The sequence below is a fragment of the Blennius ocellaris genome, assembly GCF_963422515.1.
Source record: "Blennius ocellaris genome assembly, chromosome: 14".
In the NCBI taxonomy this organism is placed as follows: Eukaryota; Metazoa; Chordata; class Actinopteri; order Blenniiformes; family Blenniidae; genus Blennius; species Blennius ocellaris.
In genome coordinates, this window is record NC_137663.1 from 4,453,400 (window position 1) to 4,475,106 (window position 21,707).

Here is a 21,707-nt window from a genome sequence, read left to right on the forward strand (position 1 = left end):
TTGAGGACCTCCTCAATCCCACCATTATGTTTTCCGTTGAGGAAGCAGAGGCTGATTTCTCAGAGGTGGACTCGTCCATTACCCACGCTGAAGTCACCGAGGGAATTGCTAAGCTCCTCAGTGGCAAGGCACCGGGAGTGATGAGATTCGCCCAGAGTTCCTTAAGTCTCTGGATGTGCAGGGACTGTCGTGGCTGACTCGTCTCTGCAACATCGCGTGGTGGGCAGGGACAGTACCTCTGGACTGGGGGGATCGGAGGGTGTGTTCCAACTCCAAGGGGATCACACTCCTCAGCCTCCCCGGGAAAGTCTATTCCATGGTGCTGGAGAGGAAGACCCAGCCGTTAGTCGAACCTCGGATCCAAGAGTACATGTTCCCAGTGCACGTTGGGGATTTTGGACATGCTGGAGGGACTATGTCTCTCAGCTGGCCTGGGAACACCTTGGGGTGCCACCAGAGGAGCTGGAAGAAGTGTCTGTGGTGAGGGAAATCTGGACATCCCTGCTTAAACTGCTGCCTCTGCGACCCAGCCCTGGATAAGCAATGGACAATGGATGGATGGAAATTTCTTCAGAGTAGCAGACACAACACAACTAGCTAGCCAAGAGTATCCAGAGAACCATGCTGTCAGATTTTCTAAAACAAGTCTGTAAAAAAAACCTATATTGCAACAGCTATAGAAGTGTTTGGTACATTTCACTGTATTTTGCTTAAGAAGATTTTACGGGATTATACACAGGTGATTGTAGATACATTTTTAAATATAGGGTTTGGGTATTTACAGGCATATTGGGAAGGGGAGCACTGTTTGTGAATTTTGTGTGTGTGTGTGTGTGTGTGTGTGTGTGTGTGTGTGTGTGTGTGTGTGTGTGTGTGTGTGTGTGTGTGTGTGTGTGTGTGTGTGTGTGTGTGTGTGTGTGCGTGTGTGAATGTTGAAATGCATTAAATGTCACATGCCTGAAATGAATAAACAAATAAAAAAGGTTTCATCTAAATTGGCTTTATGTTGAGATTGGTGTCATTTTCTGTAGTGATTGTTTGATTTTCATAGAGTTAGATATATTCTTCACATATACTCTGCACCACGACAAAACTCTCTCTGGTTTATTTCAGGTTTTAAAAAGTGTGTTGCTCCAACCAGCCAATCAGAAATCAAACCCTATATAGTGTCATCGGGGGTTTAGTCAATCACAATCAAGGTAGGCTCCTCCCTTTAACTCCTCCCACAATTAGGCAGCTCTGCTCTGGCACATGGCACCACGAGAGGAAGTACTTCCCCCTCTTCCCAAGATGAGCATGTGTGGGCGGAGCCAGTCCAGCTCACACAGACACAGCAGATTCTGAATGCAGCTCCTAGGATCCAATATTGTAATGGAGGAAAATCCAGGAAAAGCAATAAACGTTGAATACAAGGACTGACACCCAAGTGAAAATGTTGAAAAGCTGAATTTATTAGACTCCTTTAAATTTAAATGTTATTATGCCACTATTTTAGTGGTCTGTGGCCTCTGAACCAAAATGTGTTTGACACCTCTGACATAAATCCTTCATGAAAAGCCGTAAAGTTTTATTAAAAATGGACGTTAGGTGTTTCTTCACTGCCGTCAATTCAAGATGTGATCATTTTAACATAAACATAGCCTAGTCTTCCATAGACTTTCCTAATATTTGTGGTATTCATTGTCTGTAGAGGATGACTCATCTTGACTTTTCGGTTTTTGTTGATGTTTTTCTCACTTTATAAGCACATATTTCTTACTCCCTGCTGTTCTCCGGCAGGTACCTGAATGAGAAATGATTTAGAAACGTTAAATCATTGTCTGTGTCCGAGATGGTTATGTGGAATCAGGAGAAGCTGAAGACGGCATGAATGGAGAGGCTTCCAATGTGCATGGAGGAGCATAATTGCATCAAATGGATGAAAGATGAGAGCTGTCAACACTTTCCTGGCAGGGCAGAGAGACGGCGGCACAGGACAAGCGTGAAGCCCGGAGAGTGATGACGGCCGTGACTTGGTGGAAAACTGAAGAGACTTCCAGATTGAGCAGACGCAACCTGGACGCCAAGGCAGCCGACACAGGTCTAGTTGCAGTGTGTGTGTGTGTGTGTGTGTGTGTGTGTGTGTGTGTGTGTGTGTGTGTGTGTGTGTGTGTGTGTGTGTGTGTGTGTGTGTGTGTGTGTGTGTGTGTGTGTGTGTGTGTGTGTGCGAGATGGATGCATGAATTCACTTGTGCATGTCATCTTGAATCCATCTTGAATCTTGCAATCAGTCTGTTCAGCACGTGATGAAGAAACAGGCCTGAATGGAAGTTTTACTGCTGTTTGCATGAGTGTGACCTGCTTCCACCCTCGCTCTGACCCGACAAGGGGGGTTGGGTGGAGTTTGGCAATGGTGTGGACAATGTACCCACCACACACATGCACATGCACACACTTCCCGTCCCGCTGCCCAGCAGGGGGGCTTGGGCGGGTCGCTGACCCCGGGGATGGGGCCTGGTTACTGGGAGAGGGAATCGATGGAGGAGAGGAGGAGGAGCGGGTCAATACAATACTGAACAAAAGTTTTCAATGAATCATTCACAATTTAAAACTAGAAGTGAACGGCAAATGATATATATACAGTTCTTTTCATATTTATTGTCTGGTATTTAACTGTTTATGTTTATTAGGCAGGATTGAAGGGTTACAAAGTTTGATGGATTAATTGTATTTTCTCTCGTGGATTTGATTTGACCAGCTATGTCGGTCTCTCACTTTCTCATTTTATCACTTAACCTGGACCAGAGCAGCACAAAGTCTTGCATTAACCAGTAGTTAACCACCTCTGAGTCTCTGGAAAGAATTTTCATCTTCTGTGTGATGAAAAAGTTAAGCTTAAGTTTAAAGGTTATTATTGCTCTATTTCAGCAGTCCGGCCCAGTCAAGCTGGAATCTGGCTGAATGTGACCCCTGAACTAAAATTAGCTTAGTTACACTTTGTGCTAAAGCTTGTGTCATAACTAGAGCAGTGCATCATTAACATATATTAAATGTTTTTATTTGAAGTGTTTGTCCTTCATTATTGTATTTTTATCATTGTTAGTTGCACAAAAGCAAGACTACATTTACCAGATCCAGTCACGAGCAAAACCCCTGAAACATCTTTACAGAGTCTGACATCCCTGCTGGAGACGATCCAGGAAGATTGTTTTAAAATAAATGTATAAAATCATGAAGTCATGAAATTGCTCTCGTTCTTAAAACTCTTAATTTATCATAGTTATTTTTTTTTGGTTTTATTGAAAAACAATTTAACAAACAAAAATAACAAAACAAAACAAAAATAATGTATTGCAATTTAATACTACTACTACTACTACTACTACTACTACTACTACTACTACTACTACTACAACAACAACAACCATAATAATAATAATAATAATAATAATAATAATAATAATAATAATAATAATAATAATAATAATAATAATAATAATAATAATAATAATAATAATAATAATAATAATTCATTGGGTGAAAGTATTTTCAATTTGCATGGCTGGAAGGCTGAAATTATGAAAAATAAATTGAAATAAAAAGGGAAAATACTTCAGTTCCTACTAAGCAATTACAAGATATATGGAAATTTTACCATTTGGAATCAATAATATTGAATGTGCGTAATTGATCAGACAAAAACACACTTCAGTGTAACAAATGAGGAAAAAACATAATCTACTTTCACTGAAATGTGTGTTACAGTAAAACATTAGGAACATGATTTAATAAAACTTGCTGAACTTTCAGCCTTTAGCTGTAAATAGAATATTGTTAATAGAAATATCTAATCAAATAAATTTCCTCTGAGATAAATGAAGTGTTTAGTTGCTGGATTCTCAATAATAATGTTCAAACTTTGTTTGAGAGCGAGAGAGAGAGAGAGAGAGAGAGAGAGAGAGAGAGAGAGAGAGAGAGAGAGAGAGAGAGAGAGAGACTGGAGTGTGTAATGGGGGAAGAATTGATTATGGCTGATAACTCTGCTCTTTGATGTGGATAATGCAGTCTCTCTCTTCCTGCCTGTACACTCTAAAACCCCCGGGCCTGAGAGGATATTGGGTTTACTGTGTGTGTGTGTGTGTGTGTGTGTGTGTGTGTGTGTGTGTGTGTGTGTGTGTGTGTGTGTGTGTGTGCCTGCGTGTGTGCGTGCACACGAGAGAAAGAGAGAGAGAGAGAGAGAGAGAGAGAGAGAGAGAGAGAGAGAGAGAGAGAGAGAGAGAGGAATGGCATTTTCATGTTAATAGACATAAGTTTGTAATTTTAAAAAAGTGTTTTGTATGTATGTGCGTATAAAATATGAATATATTGATAAAATGGCAAACTGATACTGGGCAAAATTCACTGTGATATCAATTATATCTGGTCTAAGGTTGTTGTTTTTTTCAACTGGTTTTAAATACTTTGAATTCAGTGTTTGGCTTTACCAACATTTAGTTTGACTTTTACATTTTCTTTTCAAGAATAATCTACAAAAATACTTGTTTTTTTTAAATCAAGTCAAAATTGGAGCATTTTCCAATGAAAACCAGAAAGATATTCAGTAAAATGTTTTGATGCTTGAAAATATGAAAGTGTTTGTAGATGTGAGCATATAAATGTAAATCTGAAATAGAGCACTTGATGGAACATACATACAAACCATTCTGATAAAAACATTAGAAAAACTGATTGTATGAAAACGTTTGTTTAACTTTTTGAACTTTTAGAAAATGCGCCGACTCCATACTCATGGAAACCTGGGTCAATGTGACATTTGAAGAGGGCTTGACTCTGTCTCCATAGAAGCGGGAAAAATATAATTTGGGGGAATGGTCCGTCTCTGGAGAAATGGTGGAAAAAGCAACTTTTGAAAAGAATTTGACTATATTTCTGTGGAAATGTGGGAAAACTTATTTTCTTCTGAAACACTGCTACTGCACATGAGAACCACATTGGTTGTGACCAGTAGTTGTGCACATGCTCAGTAGAGACAATCAGAACAATGTTTCCTCTGTGGTGTTATGACCCCCAGTCCATGTTCTCCTGGACTTGGTGCTTTTATTTTGACAGGCACCCTAATAACACTTCAACTTGGCGGTCTGTCTACTAGAATGTCCGTGTTCTGGTGTTGTTAATGATTAGAGCTTGATTAACTCTGCTGTGTGTGTGTGTGTGTGTGTGTGTGTGTGTGTGTGTGTGTGTGTGTGTGTGTGTGTGTGTGTGTGTGTGTGTGTGTGTGTGTGTGTGTGTGTGTGTGTGTGTGTGTGTGTGTGTGTGTGTGTGGTTTCATTACACACAACCAACAACACCCACTAACTACATCTAATTAAATCCCTTCTGCTCTCATTTCAACAGTGATGAACTTGATGAACTTTTCTCCTTCAATTTAATCGCAGCTTAATCATTGGAGTGATACTGATAAGCACTTACTCTGCACATGCAGGAATTTATCATGCTATATAAATAAATGCACCTTGCCTTGCCTTATGTCATTACTGCTATTTCCATGGAAACGGACATCAGAGTTTGTACATGAGATGTTGTGTGGATGGATCCCTATTGGTCGATTAAACTTTCCTTGTGGTTGAAAGAGGAACCATCATGACTGAAGCTTCGTTCACACGACAAAACTCTCTTCCTGGAGGTGAAATAGATTCGGATCATTATAAATACCTTGAGAATCTTTCAGGTTTTAAGCTTGATCCGACGAATCCCGTTTAATTCCTGTTAAATCCACATTTCTTTCTAAAACTCTATGACGTCATCCAGAAAGTCGTCTCTAACGAGGCTCAACACGTGGGATCGTTGTCCAGCCGCCCGGTTACAACCTTTAGAAATCAAAGCCAATAAAGAGACATGGCTGCGTCCAGGTTTCCATAACATGTATTTTTCTTTCTCTGTATCCCTTCATACTTAATTCATGAGGCCCCCATAGAGAGGCCTGCATAATCGATTCAGTCAAGAAATGTGTCAGTGAGGAGAAAAGGAAGCGAGCGGAGGGGCCTGAACCTCATGGTGGGTGTGATGGTGAGAACCCGCTCACAATGAGTCTGACTGGATCAGAACCACGAACGTGTCCCAGTGCAGCCTGGAGGAGAACATCCTGCAATGTGCATGGGAGGGAAAGTACTGGAAATACATATATATATATATATATATATATATATATATATATATATATATATATATATATATATAGAAAGAAAGAAAGGAAAGCGTCTAATTGCATAGATTTTCCTTCTAAAACGTTCAAATCAGACAATACAGGTGAGTGATGTAATCCATACTCTCATGTAATCAGTTACTTCCTGGTGTCTGCTGATGGTGGAGCGTTCTGTCTGAGACTGCTCCATCGGCTCCCCTGTGCAGCGGCGCCCCCTGCTGGACACGCCCACACCCACAGCCCCATGCAGGACGACTTCAGATTTATTTCGTCGCATGAGGAAAACAGGACAGATCAAGTTCAGTGGTTGGATTCCTGAGTTGAAAGGTCTGGATGAGCTGTTGCTGCCGGCTGTGTGTGTTTGAATGTGATTGATCACGTAAAAAGAGAAATGTATCTGAAATATGTTCATTTTATTGTCTGGATTTCGTTATCTTGCTTCTGTTTGACCAATAATTAAATAATGAAGGATGTTTTTTACCTGACTGACGTGTTTGGACTGTGTCTGCAGTCTTTCTCAGAGCATCACATGATGGTTGATGAGGTCGAAACACGTCAGTCAGGTACAAACATTCATTCAATTTCATCAACCGTGCACAATATTGTATGGACACACAACATACTAGTTCTTCTTAGACCTTGTTTCAACTGAAACCTATGTAGTTCTGGGTGTAGTTCACATGTTAGCCCACTAGTGGGTGCTGTTGGTTGTTTTTGTAATGAAACCACACACACGGAGCAGAGAACAATCGACACTAAACAATAATAGCAGGAGAACACGGATGACCAAGCTGGATTGCTATTACTGTGACTGTCAAAATAAAAGTACCAAGTCCCAGGAGAACAGGGACTGGGGGTCATGACACCACGGAGGCCGCCGTCACTTGAGCATCACTTTATAGACGAAGAGCAACTCTGTGAATTAAAAACACAACAAGAGCATCTTTGCAAACATATATTACTGATTTTAATCACAATCTATCTCAGGACAGAAGCTCCTCATACACTGAAAACTAACATGAAATCCATATGAAAATATATCTAGAAATATCTATTTGTATATTAGCGCCACGTTAATTTAGCTAAACAGACATTTAATGTTCTGACAGATCCTACAGAAAGACAGTAGATGAAGAACTTTACTCAATCAGCTGCAGGACTCTCACCTTTCCGTTAAATGTGGAGTCGGGTTCACACAAGCTGAGCATTAGCATTAGCATTAGCTGAGCATGGTAAACAAAGCAAACACAAACATTTATTTTTTTTTTTGTGGTGGGGGCTCTGTGTCCACTGGGCAGCTCTGGATCGGTTTGATATGTGAAGGCTGTTCACACACTCTAAAATATGTGTTTTCTGTGTGTCAAACTCATCCAGGACATCAGCAAACGCTTGACACACACGCCGGATGAAATATGTACAACAATGCCTGGAAGTTCAAGTAAACTGGTGCAAACATGTGAATGCAGCTCTGCTGCTAAAGCATCTAAACTTTGCTGAAATCATTAATAGACTAAAGGAGCATGTGCGCCCAACATGTATTTCCCAGATTAGTTTGAATGCTTATTACAGACAGGGGAAGGTTTCATCGATTCCCATGTTTTGTGGGATGGAGATGAACAAGAGTACTTAACTTTTAAAAGTATTGAGAATAATGAAATGTGTTTTCAGAGAAAGAAAATATCAATAAGTGTGTCGTGGTTATAATTCATAAAAAAAAGATGTGTATTTATTACCGTGTGTGTGTGTGTGTGTGTGTGTGTGTGTGTTCATTCAGCAGTTTAAACTCTGATAAAACAATAAATAGCAGCTCAGTTAGATGTTTGAGTGTTATTTCCTCTCATGCTGCCCCTCAGTGGACACAAACCCTCCAGCAGGTATGTAAGAATCATATATGTAAATCAACATATGTAAGAAATCAACATATGTACCGTAAGAATCCAGACTCAACATACAGTTTACACATTATTGTGCTTTAAAAAAGAACCTTTCACCTTCAAGTCCCCTCGATAAAAATGAAAAACATGCTTCAGTTTGTACACATGAATCCTTCCACCCTTTAAGACTCGTGTACGGATGCACACCAACCCTTTATTCATCCTTTCTCCCCTGAGGGATGTGAAACATCATCATTCCCTGACCCACATACTGCCACACACACACACACACGCACACACACACACACACACAGGTCCAGATACATCACTATTTACATGCAGGGGTACAATAGCAGAGCTGCATCCACCTCCTCCTCGGCCCCCAGGGAGGGCGGCGGTGGTTTTATGGATGGAGCCAGCGCTGGCTGGATGAGTGACAACTGGGAGCTGAGCGAGCTTTGGCTGCACGGCAACATGTCGTCCCCCCTTTTTACCCGAGACAGGACAGGAAGTGAAGGCAAATCCCATTAAAGTAGGACAATAAGTCACATTTTTCTGAAATATTCACAAATTCAAAGTCTGCCTTGCATGTAGGTAGGAGTCGGTATGAGATCCCAATGCTTGTTGTCAATGTGGATCATATGTTTCTTTGCAGTTTCTTGAAGTTTGAAGCTTGAGGTCCAGGGTGTCAAAGACATTTTAGCCATAAAAACCTTTGAATTTAAACTTCAAAAGTTTTTCTTTTTCTTACTGCTAGAAATTGACTACAATAACAACATAAAAGCAATTTAATGAAAGCTTCTGGTGCAAAATACAGTGAAATATAGATCATAGCTGTTGCTTTCTGCATGATTTTACTTTGAGGCTAATACCAGTTTGCATTTTCACAATGTGAGTCTCAGTGTTGTGTTGTATTTGCTGGTCTAAAGACACATCTTCAAAGTTTGATGTTTTTAAAAAAATATTTTTCGCTTATTAGTTTTTTGATCATTACCGTTCTTTTGTAGTGTCTGCATTTATGTAGTCAGTTTGTGAAAGGGTTTGGATGTTTTTAATAATGTGAACATGCTAAAACTGCACCCAACATTATGTACTTATTCATTCATTCATTGAATCTAATCTAACCTTTCAGAAAGTGTACTTTAGTGGCTCTAAACAAACTTGGGCCGAACTTTGAGAGCAAATCACACTACAAAGGTTTTCTTTGGATTAGAGATCAATTCAGACAGTTCTACCATGAAGCAGCTTTAATACATAAAGAAACAGAAAGTGGGGACATTTTCGTCTTGAAAAACATGTTCATTTCCTTTTTCAATTTGTAAACATGCATTTGTGGGATGAGCCGTGGAACTGAGTGACAGATGGAGAACAAATGGAGAAAGCAACTTCTCGTAAATTAGGAACACATTTTATCTTGGGCGACTCAAGTCATAGGCCAAGTCAGGTCACCGTATTTTTGTGTACTGTTTTAATATATATCCATTACCTTTGCCATGAAGTTAGGGACGAAGCTTGTGTTTTTGTCTGAATGTGTGTATTTATTTATTGGTTTGTATGTATGTATGCATGTATGTCTGTATCTAAGGATTGTTCCATTCAATTCTGTGGTACTATGTCATGGAAGGGTCAAAAACATATTTTTTGTCCTCATGGTCAGCTTTTGATATCAAGACCAAAACGTTGTTTTCACTTCCCTATCCCGACCCCATTAGGATGACAATTGCCCCTGACCCCTGCGGAGAACCAGGGTAATGACATCACTGCATCATGTGGCATGTCTGAAGACAGATAATTAAAACGGAATGTTTTGGCCTTGAATTGACATCAATTACATTAAAACTGACTGCATTATGATTAAAAATACATATATTACATACAAACCAAGAAATAAATAAGCACAGTGAGACCAAAACATAATGTTCAGCCCAACTTTTGTTGGCAAAGGTAATAAATATGTTAACAAAGAACATGAAAATAAGGTGACTTGACTTCGTGTGTGTGACTCAGAGAAGCTAATCCATGCATGTGTCACTTCCAGAGTTGACCAGAAAGTCACAGTAACTGCGTAAAGTCTTCAACTGATCCAAAGCTGCAGCTCAAGTCCTGACAGGAACCAGCAGGAGAGATCACATCCCTCCAGTATGAGCTTCTCTTTATTGACTTCCTGTTCAAGCTACAATAGAATTTAACCCCTTGATGCCTGTTGTCTGTGATGAGCATTGACACAGGTTGCAGCCCAGTTACTCTAAGCATCTCCCTCATCACCGGTTTGTTCCTAATCAACACGTACCTGGAAACTTTTTCTAAGCACTGGTTTTTTGATGGACCAGCTGAAATGATTCATGATTCAAGTTGGTCTCTTGCTGTTGTGGTGTAAATAGTTATAAAGGATGTTGTGGCATCAGTGCTCTCATCCTAACTTAAATGTATAGCTATACTGTGTTTTGTAGGCAAATTAACAATGTCCACTTAATTTACCATCAGTTTGAAAGCAAAACACTTTTTTTTATATATATATACAATTGTCAGTGAATTCAGGCATCAAGGGGCTAAAATCTTTTTAACCTCTAAAGCTCTTAATAACCAGGGTCCATCAAGTTAAAAGACTTACGCGTGGTTCTCAGTGCTGCCCCCTGGAGGTTCCTGGGTTTTAGTAGAAAGGGAGCAGAGTTTTCAGCTCTCATGAGGAACCAGCATCCAGGCAGACAGTCTCTATTTGAAGGTTTGGCTCAACACATTTCTATTTAACTAAGCTTACGGTAAGATCCGCTGCTTCAGGACGCCCTGGAACGCTTTCTTGTCAAGCTGCTGTAGGTTTCATTAAGTGTCTTTCGCATCTGGTGCTATAAAAAAAAAATCTAACTAATTGAATTGAAAGCCTCTGGTTTGATGAGACATGTTGTCTTCAGCTTCTTCCTCATTCTGTTTGTGTCTCCAGAGCTTCAGTCTGTTTGTGGGGACATTCGGTCGAACACTGTAAAACATCCGATCTCCACAGGTCGAAAAGGTCCTCAGTGAAGACAAACCTTCTCCACACTGTTACCTTTTATTTTTTTGACTCCAATCCGATCCATAAGGTTCGAATCGTGCCGTCTGCACCTGAAGGGGTGGGGGGCAGAAGCTAACAGCAAGACAAGCACCAGCGGAGAAAAGCTGTTTAGCATGCGGCTCATCCCACAAATGCAGCATCCCAACATGATAGGAACTGGATGTGTCCCATGCACCTTGGGGCTCCTGTGGATTCCTTGTCAAGGCATTTCTGCCGTCATCAAGGGACATCGCAGACGGAAACACTCAATTTCTCCAGAAATGTACATTTCTTTTGAAATTTTGTGTTTTTGAAGGGAAGACAACATCCCCGTGGCGTCTCATGCAGGCTCACTATGTCCTGCACAGCAGGAATGGGACCAGAAACCAATGATATATCACAATCCAATCTTGTGATACTGTTTTATTTTGGTGTTTTTTTTTTAAGTCTAAATGAAAGCAACAGATCAGGTTTTCAGCTGATTCGTGGTTAACGACGTATCACAGAGGGTTGTTTTGCAGTATATCACAGAATCACACGTTTGGTGATTCTGCGGGAAGAGTAACAGCAGAGGTCCCACTCCTACCGTGCTCTGATCTCAACACGTTAAAATAACGTCGCCGTACTCTATGGCAGAGGTGTCAAACATAAACCGGCCCTCGAGAGGCAGCAATCCAGCCAAACCACCAAGCAATTTGAAAAAATTCAAAGAAAACACACATTTTTTCTTAAGAGTAGCAAACAAAACCCAATAATGAGACCCTGAGATCATCGCCAGCAAACTAGCATTAGTCTCAAAGCCAAAAACACCCATAATGCAACAGCAACAAGAGACGTTTTTGGACATTTTGCACCAGGACGTCTCATTAAAATTGCCTTTATGTTGAGATTGGAGTAATTTTTTGTCGTATCTGTTAAAATATAGATAATTTCATCATCTGCGTAAAGAATAACTTTTAAATTGAATTTACCCACTCAAGATGAGGTCTGGCTGAATGCGGCCCCTGAACTACAAAACAAAAATCAGTTTGACACCCCTGATCTGTGGTCATCTGCAGAGAACTTACAAAGTACGATGCACATTTACAGCTCAAGATGTTTTCCATATAAAACTGACTTTATTAATGTCGCCAAGCTCCCAGTTGTCATGATTGAAATCCAGACCTGGCTGTAGCGCCACCTCCACACTTTCATTCATCTTTTTGATTCAAACAAACAAGAAAAGCCCCAAAAAACTGCAACAAGCTCAATTTGGTTCAAAGCAAGGACCCCAATCATTTTTTTTTTCATTTGGGGGGGGGATAATTTAACCACCACCAACCCTGGGAGGGAGGGGGAGGAGCATGCAAGCGAGGGGGTGGGGGGCGTCGGGTCTTCGGGTGGGAGGATCATTCCTGTCGGAGAGAAGCATTGTGTGTCTTTAAGGAGTTAGAATGATTTCCTGTGTTGGAAAGAAACACAGGTCAGATGTTAAAATGTGTATTTTTTACACACACAAATCAAGAACACTGGTTTACAAAATGATGAAAACAAAAAGCAAAAATGTCCCATTTTTCCTTTTGCTTGAGCAGAATATTTGATTGATCAGCTATATGTCCCCCACTTGATCTTAAAAGTACAGTGACGCCATCAGAAGCAAGTCGTTATATTTGTAATAAATACGTTCAGAATATCCCAAAGTATACAATCTTTGGAAAATAATTTTGAGCTATTTTCTCTAATTAATTATTATTTTTGTAATAATAATTATGAGTTCCAGTGAATTCCCAAAATTCCAAAAACTAGATAATATAATAATAACTATATAACAATAATAATGATAATAATAATATGATAATGTATTAATTTAATTAAAAAAAAAGTTTTGTGTTTTTACTTGTAATCGGCCCCTCAGTCCAAAAGTCCCCACCCCCCCTCCGTTGCTCTTACCTGTTTGATCATCTCTCCGGTCCTCTCGATGACGATGGTCTTGTCCTCTTTGACGGGTGAGGTGAACTGGTAGTCGTCGCTGAGCAGACCCAGGATGGGGTACTGGTTCCTGTACCTGAACACAGTCACACACTTCAGATCAGCGACTCACATCATCTGTTGACACTCCTTTAGAGTGAATCAATAAACTGATGAGTTGATCTTTTTTTTTTGATTCAATTGTCTTTAAAAAGCCTGAAAATAATGACAAGATCACATCAGTAAACTGCCTTTTATCCAGCTGAGCTGATTAATTTTCAGATTTTGGAAGTTTTTAGCTGAGAGACGATAGAAAGTCAAAGATGTTCAGGAGTGTGTACCTCTTGGTGATGACTGTCTTGGTGACGCTCTTGGAGCTGTCGTTGCTTTTCTCCTGCATCAGTCGTTTGATCTCCTGAGGGCCACAGGAGGTCAGAGGTCAACGTAAAAAGAGCTGTTAATATGCATCAAGGTGACGATAATGTGAGAGGTGAACTGTGTTGAGGTCAAGCTTGTTCTGGCTTCGCCGTCCAACACACTGTGTATTCGTAATGACTTTGAAACTTTTCTATGCAACTAAAAGCCAAAAATATGACCAAAGTAACATAAAATATACTGGAAATTAGTCTTGTTCAGTACATTTTCTACTTTGGACGTCCTTCCTGCAGGGAATCAAACCGGGGTTTAACATGACAGAGCAGAACTGTGTGTGTGTGTGTGTGTGAATGTTAAAATGCATTAAATGTCACATGCCTGAAATGAATAAACAAATAAAAAAGGTTTCATCTAAATTGGCTTTATGTTGAGATTGGTGTCATTTTCTGTAGTGATTGTTTGATTTTCATAGAGTTAGATATATTCTTCACATATACTCTGCACCACGACAAAACTCTCTCCCTGGCTTATTTCAGGTTTTAAAAAGTGTGTTGCTCCAACCAGCCAATCAGAAATCAAACCCTATAAAGTGTCATCAGGGGTTTAGCCAATCACAATCAAGGTAGGCTCCTCCCTTTAACTCCTCCCACAATTAGGCAGCTCTGCTCCGGCACATGGCACCACGAGAGGAAGTACTTCCCCCTCTTCCCAAGATGAGCATGTGTGGGCGGAGCCAGTCCAGCTCACACAGACACAGCAGATTCTGAATGCAGCTCCTAGGATCCAATATTGTAATGGAGGAATATCCAGGAAAAGCAATGAGAGTTGAATACAAGGTTGTTACAGACAGGTGAAGGTTTCATAGATTCCCATGTTTTGCGGGATGGAGATGAACAAGAGTACTTAACTTTTAAAAGTATTGAGAATAATAAAATGTGTTTTCAGAGAAAGAAAATATCAATAACAGTGTATCGTGGTTATAATTCAGAATAAAAGATGTGTATTTATTACTGTGTGCGCGTGTGTGTGTGCGTGCGTGTGTGTGTGTGTGTGTGTGTCACCTCCTCCTGTCGAGTGATGGTGGTCTGCCGCTGCTCCAGCATGGCGAGCAGCTCAGAGATCTTCAGCTGGAGACTCTTGTCCGAGGACGAGCGGTCAGTGGTGATCTCTGTGGTGATCCTTGTGATCTGGGTCTGGGATCAGCACCAGGGGAGGATCAGCTTTAATCTCATGGATTTTAATGCATCTTATTGACATGTGAAGATGGTTTCTGTTTGGGGAGTAGAACCCCCCACACACACACACCTCCACCCCCCCCCCCCTCACCCCCCCTCACCCTCAGCCTCTGGATCTCCTGGTCCTTCTCCTTCCTCATGGTGCTCAACTGGTCCTGGTACTGACGCGACAGCTCCTCCGTCTTGATGTGCAGGGTGGAGTTGCTCACCTGACCCGTCAGCTGACGGAGCAAACACAGAACTGAGGTCAATAATCAGATTACTCGTGTTTTATCATGATCAACAATCCAAAAATAGAAAAATAGCGAACGTCCAATGAGTGGATAAAGGATCTGCACCTGTAAATCACTTGATTCATTTCTTGTCTTGACAACAGGGTGTGTGTGTGTGTGTGTGTGTGTGTGTGTGCGTGTGTGTGTGTGTGTGTACCTTCTGTCGTAGCATCTCGTTCTCCTTCTCCAGCACTCTCATCCTCCCCTCCAGCTCCTTGATCTTGAACTCTCTCCCCGAGTCGTTGCTCCGGCTGCTGCTGATCTGCGACTCCAGAGAGCGCTGAGCGGCCGTCGTCTCCTTCAGGGACAGCTGCACCACATCTGGACACTCAGTATCCACGTCTCACACGCACACACACACAAACACACACACACGCAGTACCTGCAGCTGCCTGTTGTTGTCCCTCACGGCCTCCAGGAGGCAGTCATACTGTTTGGCCTGGTCGGCCTTAAAGCTCAGATCTCTCTCCAGAGCCTCCTTCTCGCTCTCCAGACGCTGTGAACAAACACACCTCATTTTTCTTACAGTATTCTCTTCTTTTACGTGACACACTCACATCTTTCAGACGTTATAACAAGCTCTGGTGCTTCTAGACCAGGGGTGGGGAACCCTGGTCCTGGAGAGCCGCAGCCCTGCACGCTTTCTGTGTGTCCTCACACCCACACAGCTGACAGCAATTAGTGGCTCGTGATCAAGCTTCTACAGAGCCTCATCATGAGAACTCAGGTGTGTTTGAGCAGGGAAACATCTAAAACATGCAGGACTCTCGAGGACCAGCCCTGTTCTAGACACTCATTTTTTGTTTAAGATTGAAAAACACAAAACCTGAGCTTGTAATTGTTCCTGTTGGAATGCAGAGCCACAGTAAAACGGATGTACCGGCTCTGACAATAAAAGACAGTTTTCTACCTGAAGCCTGCTCGTTCCTGCCGAGAGAAGCATTTAAATGGCCTCACACACACACACACACACACACACCCCTGTGTGACGATGTTCATACGTTCACTGAGGGACATGCTGTTCCAACCTGCAGCAGGAAGCTGGAAACATCTTCAGCCAAGACTATGTGTATTTTATTATGATTATAAATCAAACAGTCAATCGGGTCGTTACGTAACCTCCTTGTTACATGACGTATTTTACCTCAATAGATTAAAATCCTGATTGATATTTGCAGCATGTTATGAAGCTCAGAAGTAGTTCAGGAGCTGGAATGTAGTCCAGATGCTTCTGAACTGAGAAAAGAGGCTGGGCCGGTGATATCAGGTGAATGAATGGAATGACATGTAACAATGATATGATGTAATAAACACAACCAACCAAGTCATTCATTTGTTTTAGTCTATTATTACTGGAAACTGATGCAAAAGTTTAGAACTTTACAATGATTAAGGAAAGATCTTTTTCAAAAATGTTGCCGTGTAAATGTGAAACTTTTCTGAAAATGAAAACACAAAAGCCATGTGTTTTTGGAGTGCTGGAGTCATATTCCTTCGACTGCAGACTGGAGGAACATTTCAACATTTTCAAGTAGGAAGTTTTACCCTCAGATCTTCAGACATGTGCAGCAGCTCCTCCCGGAGGCTGCTGAAGGTCGACAGCAGCAGACGCATGCTCTTATCTGCAGTGAGACGAGTCTGGGACACACACACACACACACACACACACACACACACACACACACACACACACACACACACACACACACACACACACACACACAGTTTACGAGATGAATTAAATGTTTTTGAGTTTTATGCAGACTCACAATAAAAGTTCAAAATAATAATTTCAGATAAATGTCTTAAAGGCTGAAAGGGGTTACTTGAATTAATCTGCAGGAAAACTTCCATTGCAGTTTTTAACATTGAGCCGTTAACATATGGATGGTTGAACGTTTGATTGATTATAATGAACATGAAATCGACGACCCTGCATGCCTGTCATAGGAAATACTGACATGTGATGCATTTCAGTGTGAGAGGAGAGTTTGTGGAGTGACGGACCTGCAGCAGGTAGCGGATCTGTTGTTTGGTCAGTTCAGTGGCTCCTTTGGGCAGCAGAGCCTCCACCTCCTCTTTCTCTACCTCAACGACGCAATATCAACAAGAAAGACAAGATTTAGATTCTGATCTCTTACAACGGAGCAGAAACAAACTCAGGAAACTTTCCTTCTTTTGTAGCAATAAGTCAGATTGAAGCTGCAGTGCAGAAGGTAAAAGACACAGCAGTGACAGATAAAGACCCTCTGACACAAAGTGCTGCATGTTGAGCTCAGAGGAAGAAATTCTACTTTCTCTTTATTGAAATATCACCAGATTCTGCAAGATCAGACTTCATATTCTAGATCTTAGTTTAGGTTCAGTGTGGGGAGATGAGAGGGAGGTCTGAGCGAGCACTACAAAACAAAGGAATAGAAAAGGAAATTAAAAAGAAAGAGAAGGAGAACAATTATAGAAACAAAACAAAAGAATGAAAAAAGAAGAACAAAAAGAAAAGTAATGAAAAAAACAAAAGAAAGAAAATTAAGCAAGAGTAAAAAAGAAAACAAGAAAAGAAAAGAAGAACTAAAACACAAATAAAAGTCCAGAATATTAATTATTGAGTTATTATTGCAGACTATTAGACAATTGTTTTTTTTATCAGAAAAATATACAAAATAGAAAGATATGAAAAACTTTTTGTGTCTCAGACCTTCTTGTCAGAAGAGTTGGTTTCTCACCTTGTAGTCCACGCTCGGATCCAGCTGGTGTTTCCTGCAAAACACACACACACACACACACACACACACACACACACACACACACACACACACACACACACACACACACACACACACACACACACACACACACACACACACACACACACACACACACACACACACACACAGGATCAGGCCTTGTTGGAACTTGTGTGGAACAACATGGCTGACATCCTGCTGCAGGTGCAGATAAGGCCACATGGTGGATTTGTCAATCACACTTCATGTTTGTGGTTTATTTCAGTGGAAATATTACAGCGCCACCTATAGACCTATAGTACTATATCAGCTTGAGTAGTTTTCATGTCTGTACGCAGGTGTTTCTCGTGTGGACGGGAAACCTTTGAAGAAAGACGGGGAGAAAATTTGGATCATTTTGGCTCGAGAGGTTTTCTGGTTGTGTTTTTCAGATTTTTCCCACATTCCTATCAGATGGATGGAGCCGTGACGGATGTTTGCCCTGCACCCAAACGTCATGTCTGATCCTGAAGAGCGTGTAGTGTTGACAACTTGAATCTCAAACCTGGCGCCCGCTGATTCTAGTTTAAATAGAAGGTGAACGGCTTGAAGCAACACTTTCTGCCACCAGCAGTTGAATCTGAGGGTTCAGTTTTTATCAGAAGTCAGTGACTGAGTGATTAACGGACTCAGGTGTGGCAGAGGTGAAGAGTTGAAAGGAGGATTACCGTCACACTCAAACACACTCAGCTGAATGAATCATCAGGGTGTGAAAGGACAACACAACACACGTTTTCTCTTCACTTACTGTCCTCGGATCTTGGACACGTGGTCGGAGATGCAGGAGTGGATGTCGCAGTTCTTCCTGTAGACATCGGCCAGAAGCTCCCCGAAGTAGCGCGTGTCCAGCTTGGTGGGCTCGGGGATCTCCCTGAGCGACGTCCTCACCTCCGTCCGGGAGATCTTCTGGATCGCCGGCGGCGGCTTCTGCTGGATGATGTTGATGATCTCCACCTCTTCCAACTGCACCACTTCCACGTCCTCCTCCTCTTCCTCCTGCAGGTAGATTTGTGAATTCAGCTGATGTTTCCGGAACATGCGTTTGCATTTTGGCCTTTTTGAACTGGGTTGAAGTTTAAAAGTGTGTTGAATTCGCTTCACAGCGCATCTGAAATACCTGCAGGAGCAATTAGTCATTAGGGGCAGGGGGGCTGGTGTCACCACAAAGGACTGCAAGCAAAGTATGTTCTACATTTTCTTGCTTGTAAATAAAACTTCCTCTTAAATTGCACATAATTACTGTGTGAGGACAGTACTCTCCGGTGATTGGTCTCTTCTTGCTGTTTCAGGCTGTGTTTTCTCCTGATCCACACTGATGACGCATTAGTGTCGCTCGCCCCTCTCTCACCATGCAGTGTGCATTGCATTAGTGTCGCTCGCCCCTCTCTCACCATGCAGTGTGTATTGCATTAGTGTCGCTCGCCCCTCTCTCACCATGCAGTGTGTATTGCATTAGTGTCGCTCGCCCCTCTCTCACCATGCAGTGTGTATTGCATTAGTGTCGCTCGCCCCTCTCTCACCATGCAGTGTGTATTGCATTAGTGTCGCTCGCCCCTCTCTCACCATGCAGTGTGTATTGCATTAGTGTCGCTCGCCCCTCTCTCACCATGCAGTGTGTATTGCATTAGTGTCGCTCGCCCCTCTCTCACCATGCAGTGTGTATTACATTAGTGTAGCTCGCCCCTCTCTCACAATGCAGTATATATTACATTAGTGTCGCTCGCCCCTCTCTCACCATGCAGTGTGTATTACATTAGTGTAGCTTGCACCTCTCTCACCATGCAGTGTGTATTACATTAGTGTAGCTCGCCCCTCTCTCACCATGCAGTATATATTACATTAGTGTAGCTCGCCCCTCTCTCACCATGCAGTGTGTATTACATTAGTGTAACTCGCCCCTCTCTCACCATGCAGTGTGTATTGCATTAGTGTCGCTCGCCCCTCTCTCACCATGCAGTGTGTATTGCATTAGTGTCGCTCGCCCCTCTCTCACCATGCAGTGTGTATTGCATTAGTGTCGCTCGCCCCTCTCTCACCATGCAGTGTGTATTGCTTTAGTGCCGCTCGCCCCTCTCTCACCATGCAGTGTGTATTGCTTTAGTGTAGCTCGCCCCTCTCTCACCATGCAGTGTGTATTGCTTTAGTGTAGCTCGCCCCTCTCTCACCATGCAGTGTGTATTGCTTTAGTGTAGCTCGCCCCTCTCTCACCATGCAGTGTGTATTGCTTTAGTGTAGCTCGCCCCTCTCTCACCATGCAGTGTGTATTGCTTTAGTGTAGCTCGCCCCTCCCTCACCATGCAGTGTGTATTGCTTTAGTGTAGCTCGCCCCTCCCTCACCATGCAGTGTGTATTGCTTTAGTGTAGCTCGCCCCTCCCTCACCATGCAGTGTGTATTGCTTTAGTGTAGCTCGCCCCTCTCTCACCATGCAGTGTGTATTGCTTTAGTGTAGCTCGCCCCTCCCTCACCATGCAGTGTGTATTGCTTTAGTGTAGCTCGCCCCTCTCTCACCATGCAGTGTGTATTGCTTTAGTGTAGCTCGCCCCTCTCTCACCATGCAGTGTGTATTGCTTTAGTGTCGCTCGCCCCTCTCTCACCATGCAGTGTGTATTGCATTAGTGTTGCTCGCCCCTCTCTCACCATGCAGTGTGTATTGCATTAGTGTCGCTCGCCCCTCTCTCACATGCAGTGTGTATTGCATTAGTGTCGCTCGCCCCTCTCTCACCATGCAGTGTGTATTGCATTAGTGTCGCTCGCCCCTCTCTCACCATGCAGTGTGTATTGCTTTAGTGCCGCTCGCCCCTCTCTCACCATGCAGTGTGTATTGCTTTAGTGTAGCTCGCCCCTCTCTCACCATGCAGTGTGTATTGCTTTAGTGTCGCTCGCCCCTCTCTCACCATGCAGTGTGTATTGCATTAGTGTCGCTCGCCCCTCTCTCACCATGCAGTGTGTATTGCATTAGTGTCGCTCGCCCCTCTCTCACCATGCAGTGTGTATTGCATTAGTGTCGCTCGCCCCTCTCTCACCATGCAGTGTGTATTGCATTAGTGTCGCTCGCCCCTCTCTCACCATGCAGTGTGTATTGCTTTAGTGCCGCTCGCCCCTCTCTCACCATGCAGTGTGTATTGCTTTAGTGTAGCTCACCCCTCTCTCACCATGCAGTGTGTATTGCTTTAGTGTCGCTCGCCCCTCTCTCACCATGCAGTGTGTATTGCATTAGTGTTGCTCGCCCCTCTCTCACCATGCAGTGTGTATTGCATTAGTGTCGCTCGCCCCTCTCTCACCATGCAGTGTGTATTGCATTAGTGTAGCTCGCCCCTCTCTCACCATGCAGTGTGTATTGCATTAGTGTCGCTCGCCCCTCTCTCACCATGCAGTGTGTATTGCATTAGTGTCGCTCGCCCCTCTCTCACCATGCAGTGTGTATTACATTAGTGTAGCTCGCCCCTCTCTCTCCTTGCAGTGTGTATTGCTTTAGTGTAGCTCGCCCCTCTCTCACCATGCAGTGTGTATTGCTTTAGTGTAGCTCGCCCCTCTCTCACCATGCAGTGTGTATTGCTTTAGTGTAGCTCGCCCCTCTCCACCAATATTGTTCCACCAAGTATGTACAAACCTGAGAACACCTCAACAGTTCATGTAGAATGATGGTTAGCTTGTTAAGGCTCTAAAGCTGAGGTGACAAACAAAAGGCCCGTGGACCAAAGCAGCATGCAAAGAGGCTGCAATTCAGCAAAACTACCAAGAAAATGGTAAAATTGTACAAGACAATATTTGTTAAGAGTAGTGATACAACACAACTCTGAGACCCAAAGTGAGATTTATCATGATGCTGCCATGAAGGCAAGCAAGCCAGCATTAGCCTCAAAGCCAGGCTGTCCGGGTGTAAAAACACCCATAATGCAACAGGTTTGTTTTTGTTTTGTTTGACATTTCACTGTAATTTAACCGAGAGTTTTATCAAAATTTGCTTTATGTTGAAATTAGAGTAATTTTAGGAAGTAATTGTTTGTTGTT

At 42.4% G+C, this 21,707-nt stretch overlaps 1 protein-coding gene across 1 annotated transcript; it reads right to left on the reverse strand.

Annotated features, from left to right (window-relative positions):
• Window positions 1-7,171: 7,171 nt before the first annotated feature.
• Window positions 7,172-18,733, reverse strand: pof1b (POF1B actin binding protein; the record flags this gene model as incomplete). The annotated part of the gene is made up of 11 exons (XM_080508477.1): window positions 7,172-12,524; window positions 13,013-13,127; window positions 13,372-13,445; window positions 14,467-14,598; window positions 14,742-14,861; window positions 15,070-15,222; window positions 15,295-15,408; window positions 16,458-16,550; window positions 16,920-17,000; window positions 17,636-17,669; window positions 18,444-18,733. The coding sequence occupies 11 exons, from the start codon at window positions 18,731-18,733 to the stop codon at window positions 12,504-12,506; spliced, it is 1,227 nt and encodes a 408-aa protein (XP_080364603.1). The 3' UTR covers window positions 7,172-12,503.
• Between the last annotated feature and the right edge of the window lie 2,974 nt (window positions 18,734-21,707).